Genomic DNA, 6,359 nt, shown 5'->3' on the forward strand with positions numbered 1-6,359 from the left:
TACATCTGCTACAGGGGTTACATTTTCCCTATTAAGGGCAGGTTCTTACATCTGCTACAGGGGCTACATTTTCCCTATTAAGGGCAGGTTCTTACATCTGCTACAGGGGTTACATTTTCCCTATTAAGGGCAGGTTCTTACATCTGCTAGAGGGGCTACATTTTCCCTATTAAGGGCAGGTTCTTACATCTGCTACAGGGGCTACATTTTCCCTATTAAGGGCAGGTTCTTACATCTGCTACAAGGGCTACATTTTCCCTATTAAGGGCTGGTTCTTACATCTGCTACAGGGGTTACATTTTCCCTATTAAGGGCAGGTTGTTACACCTGCTACAGGGGTTACATTTTCCCTATTAAGGGCAGGTTCTTACATCTGCTACAGGGGTGACATTCCCCCTATTAAGGGCAAGTTGTTACGCCTGCTACAGGGGTTACATTTGCCCTGTTTAAGGGCAGGCTATTAGGCCTGCTACAGGGATTACATTTTCCCTATTAAGGGCAAGTTCTTTCATCTGCTGCAGGGGTGACATTCTCCCTATTAAGGGCAAGTTGTTACGCCTGCTACAGGGGTTACATTTTTCCTGCAGGTTCTTACATCTGCTACAGGGGTTACATTTTCCCTATTAATTGCAGTTTTTTGCTCGCTGCTGGAAGTGAACATTTTTCCTGATATCAAGAATTGCGGCCTGTGCAGTCGTGCAATGAAAACTGTGAACTGTATACAGTGTACAGCCACTACCTATCTTTGTATAGTTCGGCTGTCAACTGCAGCTGTGCGACACATGGCTGTACAGCTGTGTAATGTACAATGCAGCTGCTAGACATCTGTTCCAAGAACATTTGTTGGGACTTTGTTAATGCAGCTGATTCTTCCGAGCTTTTTATAGTTCGTTGTTTTCCCTGCGATAACAGCTGCTGCTGTGGCTGTTATTAGAACAACAGCTGCTGATGTGGCTGTGGCTGTTATTAGAACAACAGCTGCTGCTGTGGCTGTTCATATAACAGCAGCTGCTGCTGTGGCTGTGGTTGTTATTAGAACAACAGCTGCTGCTGTGGCTGTGGCTGTTATTAGAACAACAGCTGCTGCTGTGGCTGTTCATATAACAACAGCTGCTGCTGTGCCTGTGGCTGTTATTAGAACAACAGCTGCTGCTATGGCTGTTCATATAACAACAGCTGCTGCTGTGGTTGTGGCTGTTATTAGAACAACAGCTGCTGCTGGGGCTGTTCATATAACAGCAGCTGCTGCTGTGGCTGTGGTTGTTATTAGAACAACAGCTGCTGCTAATATAGTGAGGGTATAATTAAGTTATGTTGAGGATATAATGATGGTTAAAGTGAGGGTATATTAAGGGTTTTGGTTAAATCATTTTAGGTATAGTAAGGGTATAGTGAGGGTATAGTGAGGGTATAGTGAGGGTATAGTGAGGGTATAGTGAGGGTATAGTGAGGGTATAGTGAGGGTATAGTGAGGGTAGTACCTCATTCTTTACAATTAATGCTTTGCTTCTTATCCAAGATGCGACCAGAGATTCTCATGCCACAATGGGACTAGAAATCCCAACTGCCACCAATGCCACATGTGCCACAATGTGGCCACTATACAATGGGCGTGTGGCGTGTTGTGTCCGTGCCACAGACTCCTGATGCACCCAAATATCTTCGGACTAATCCATTAAAAGGTCTCAACCCCTCCAGGGGGTTGAGGGGGTTGGATAACCCCAACGGGCTGGGAAGCCTAACCTCCATGGGGCAGGACCTCCCTCTCTCCCTCTCTCCCCTCTCCCCTCTCTCTCTCTCCCCTCTCCCCTCTCCCAGGCAGGATCAGAGGGCAAGAGGGGAGAGGGCATGTGATTGCCGTGGGGATTTGCTAGGAATAGAGAGGGAACCTGTGGATAACTGGAACTATCATGGGGAGTTGTTTATTAATTACTTTTATATAATATAATCATTATGTTATTTTAAAGACACCAGAAGTAGTAGGAAGAAGTTCAGTGATAACATTAGCAATTAAGATAATTTATCTATAATATGGGTTCTTAGCCGTATTTTTACTAATAATGAGGAATTTAAAAGTTTGGGTATCCGCAATCAAAGGAGAATCTGTTTTCTGTTCAACACAATATTTAAAATTAATTTCTAATTATATTTATAGACCAGAGAGGGTATAGTTTCCCCTTTATACTCAACCCGCGTTCACTTTCCCCATCATCCCCTCATTCTCTTCCCTCGCTTCTCCTACCTCCTCTTCCCCTCCTTTCTCGTACCATGCCCTTCCTCCTCTCCTGTTCCCTCATTTTCCTCCCTCTCCTCCTCTATCTTCTCCCTCTCCTCCTCAATCTCCTCACTCTCCTCCCATATCCTCTCTTCCTACCCTCTCCCATCACTCCCACCCCTCCCCTCGTTCCCCTCACAGCACGACCAGAGCATTAGACAGATTAGGCATATCAGGATTACGAAGTGATGGCAATCCCCCACCCCCTTCTCTTACCTCCTCTCCCCTCCTCCACTCTCCCCTCTTTTACCCCTCACTCTATCCTCGTTATAGTCTCCACCTCATCCCCCCTTCCCTCACCCCTTCCCTCGTATCTTTCCCTCGGCCCTCAAAGACATTGATTTGAGTGCCGTCTTTCTCGCATGACGGCTGCAGCTGCTGCAGCTGCTGCAGCTGCTGCATGTGTTGCTGCAGCTGCTGCATGTGCTGCTGCAGCTGCTGCATGTGTTGCTGCAGCTGTTGCATGTGCTGCTGCAGCTGCTGCATGTGTTGCTGCAGCTGCTGCATGTGTTGCTGCAGCTGCTGCATTTGTTCTGCAGTTATCAGCAAATAAGGCTCGCAACACCTGCTGCTGTGTTAACACCTGTTGTAGGAGCCTGCACCTGCGCCAGCTGCACCAAATTAATTATATGCACCCCTAGCATGACGAACATAAATATCGACAAGATGTCAATGGATCCCATTAATCGTGTTATTAATTGGTCCCAATAATCGCGATGTTAAAGAGCTCATTAATCAAGTCTCATAATGTTAAAGTTATTTCATTCGCGCGTTTTCACTATTTATTCAATATTGTGAAGTTAATTCGCTATATATTTTCATCAACAGAATTCATTATAAAAATATTAAATTGTTCTCGCCTTTCAATATATTTTCTTGGAGTTACTGGATCCATTTTTGCGAGGACTCGGTTGCTGGGAGCCTTTTTTGATTCCTTTTTCTTATCCTTTTCCATCTTATTTTTCCTGCAACCCCGCGGCTGGGGAAGGGATTATCAAACGATCGTGAGAAGAGAACACGGCGATAACATGGATAACAAACTCGGACACGAAGAAGACATGAATAAATATAAATAAACATGAATAAAACACGCGAAAAAAGAAGAAAAGACGGCAAAAGAAAACCTGGTCGCCATGCGCCATCTGAAGCCTGGCGAGTTGACATGTGAAGAGGGGGTACACCTGGGTCGGGGACTGGGGTTCTGAAGGGTGAAAGGGGTCCTTTACATGGGGACTTGGGTTCTGATGGGTGAAAGTGGTTCTTTAAATGGGGAAAAGGGATATTGAGATGGGAAAGTGAATTTGTGACAGAAGACAAAGATTTATTAGGCGGGACAATGGTTCAAGTTCTTATGCGAATTTGACTACAAAGGAAGACAAGGGTTTTAGAGGGATGATAGAGGGGTTCATGAACCACTCTAGATTAAGGAGGACAGGAGTTCTCAATGGGGAGAAGGAGGTTCAGTTCTCGCGGAAAATGGTTGTTAGAGGAGGAAGGGAGTTCTGTACATGAGAAATATAACTTTTTTGCTCAGGAAGAAGGGTTCATTTCCAAGGAAAGCTGGCTCTTCAAGAAGGTACATAAGTAAGTTCTTCAAAATTAGAAGAGGGTTCTGTACAAAAGGAATGTGGATCTTAAATCGGGAACGATACCTTTTAGTAGCTGAAGCAGGTTAAATAAAGTTTTCAATGTTTTAAGAAGGTCCTTTAAAGAGAGCCTTCTCTTTAAGGTTATCTATAATGACAACCTTTTAATGAAGGTTCTTCCTCTTTACCGAAGGAAGAGGTTTCTTTAAGACATAGAAACAGGAATGTAAATTGCAAGAATGATTGAAAAGAGGAATTAAGGAAGAAGCAATATGCAGCCAGGAAAATATTACAATGAAATATACGTTCCCACTCTCCTCGCCCCACTCATTTACACCCACCTTCACCCTCATAGCCCACTCATTTTTCAAACTCTAATCCACACCTTTTTTCCTTTTCTATTCTCCGTCCTTCATTTCTTCTTCTCTCCTCATCGTCCTTCCCTCCCTTCCCCAGCCCTCTCCTCTTCTCTTACCTGTCCTCTCCCCAAGCTGGGGCTGTACTTCCAACCCCTCCACCTCTCTCTATCCCTCTTTCTCGCCTCATCCTCGTCCCCTCCTCCCCCAGGCTCAAGGCTGGGGCTGCATCCCCAACCCCACCACCTTTCCTTATCCCTCTTCCTCACCCACCTCTCCTCCCCTTCCTCCCCCCAGGCTGGGGCTGCATTAGCGGATGAATGAATCCCGCGCTGCTTCAGCCTAATTAGAGCTCATCAAACTAAGTGATATGGCGGCACCCGCGGGGACGCGGGGNTTTTGTCTTCCGTTTCTTCATCTTCGCCTTCACTTTGGTTGTCATTTTTATAATTTCAGTTTGCCATAATGTCTTGAAAATATGTTAGATTATTAATAATATAAAAAATTATGATTAATATACTAGATTGTTTTTATTATCCTAAATTTTTAATAATATGCTAGATTATTATTATAATAGATTATTATTAATATGCTAGTTTGTTATTAATATGCTGGTTTATTATTAATATGCTAGATTATTAATAGTATACTGGAAATATCATTCATGCCCTTAAGTTCTGATATTATTTAATCTTTAAGAAGAATCGCAATCAGGATTCACATGGAAGATATAATTAATTATAAGATATTAAACATATGTTTATACTAGGCAATATTGGGGAGTAATTATTTCAATAAAAATTCCGAAGCATTTAATTTCATTACTTTGATGGAGAAATGAACCTCTTCATCTAAGTTCTTTTTCATTAGGCATCGTATTGGAACCTTGTATATTTAAATTATTCATATTATTTTATTGCAAATAATATTCTATTTTATACATATATTGTCTACATATCAAGTGATGTAATATTCATCGGAATAAAAATAATTTTCGATGCAAACTTTGTCACCATCTCTGCGCTATATTGCATCGTCCATTCGTCAGATGGAAAAAATGATGTAAAATGATCTTGTACATTTATAATATTTTTAATATAGAATAATATAATAATAAAACGATAACAAATTTTGCTGGGGCAACCAGCATCGTTTATTTTTCACTGTATCATTCAGAAGTTTTGCTATAATAATGATAATTATTTGAAGAAGAACCATTTTAATAATGTGTTGCAGGTTCTGCGTGGGCGACAGGTTCTATCTGTCACACTATATCATCCAAATATAATTATATCTATACAACTAAGAACTTTATTCCTGCAGGTTCTGCGTGGGTGACAGGTTCTACCTCTTGTACTGTATAATTCAAATGTAATAATATCCATGTAACTAAGAACTGTATTGCTGTGTGCCGCAGGTTCTGTGTGGGTGACAGGTTCTACCTCTTGCACTGTATAATTCATATGTAGTAATATCCACACAACTAAGAACTGCATTGCTATCTTTCATATGTACTAATATACATGTAACTAAGAACTACATTGCTGTGTGCCGCAGGTTCTGTGTGGGCGACAGGTTCTACCTGTGTGAGAACAAGATCCTGTGTGAATATGACTACGAGGAGAGGCTGGTGTTCGCGAACATGTCCTACTCGTCCGACTCTCTCGCGCACATCAAGCGTCAAGTGAGCGGCCTACAGGTGCGGCCTTATACGCTAAATTTTAAATTAGGCCTACTTAATTTAATAAAAAAATAATAAATATTACATAATTTAATAAAAACTAATTTTTATTTAATTAATAATTAAATTAGGCCTCGTATGCCTAATTTGAACTGATTTTTAAATTAGGCCTACTTAATTTAATAAAAAAATAATAAATATTACATAATTTAATAAAAAACTAATTTATATTTAATTAATAATTAAATTAGGCCTCGTATGCCTAATTTGAACTGATTTTTAAATTAGGCCTACTTAATTTAATGAATAAAAATTTTTTTTAATAAATATTACATCATTTAATAAAAAACTAATTTTTATTTAACTAATAATTAAATTAGGCTTTGTGGGCCTAATTTAGACTAATGTTTTAATTAGGAGTACTTAATTCAATAAATAATAAAAATTTATTTAAAAAAGTT

General features: G+C 40.6%; 1 protein-coding gene across 1 annotated transcript in view; it reads left to right on the forward strand.

The window, feature by feature from the left end:
* Positions 1–5,916, forward strand: part of LOC108670815 (LIM domain only protein 3) — a gene marked incomplete at both ends in the record, with an annotated part of 27,804 nt that extends 21,888 nt beyond the window's left edge. The window contains 1 exon segment of the mRNA XM_018158309.1: positions 5,775–5,916. Coding sequence (XP_018013798.1) covers positions 5,775–5,916 — 142 coding nt within the window.
* Positions 5,917–6,359: the final 443 nt, after the last annotated feature.

Source organism: Hyalella azteca, unplaced genomic scaffold (genome assembly GCF_000764305.2).
Source record: "Hyalella azteca isolate HAZT.00-mixed unplaced genomic scaffold, Hazt_2.0.2 contig12298, whole genome shotgun sequence".
NCBI lineage: Eukaryota > Metazoa > Arthropoda > Malacostraca > Amphipoda > Hyalellidae > Hyalella > Hyalella azteca.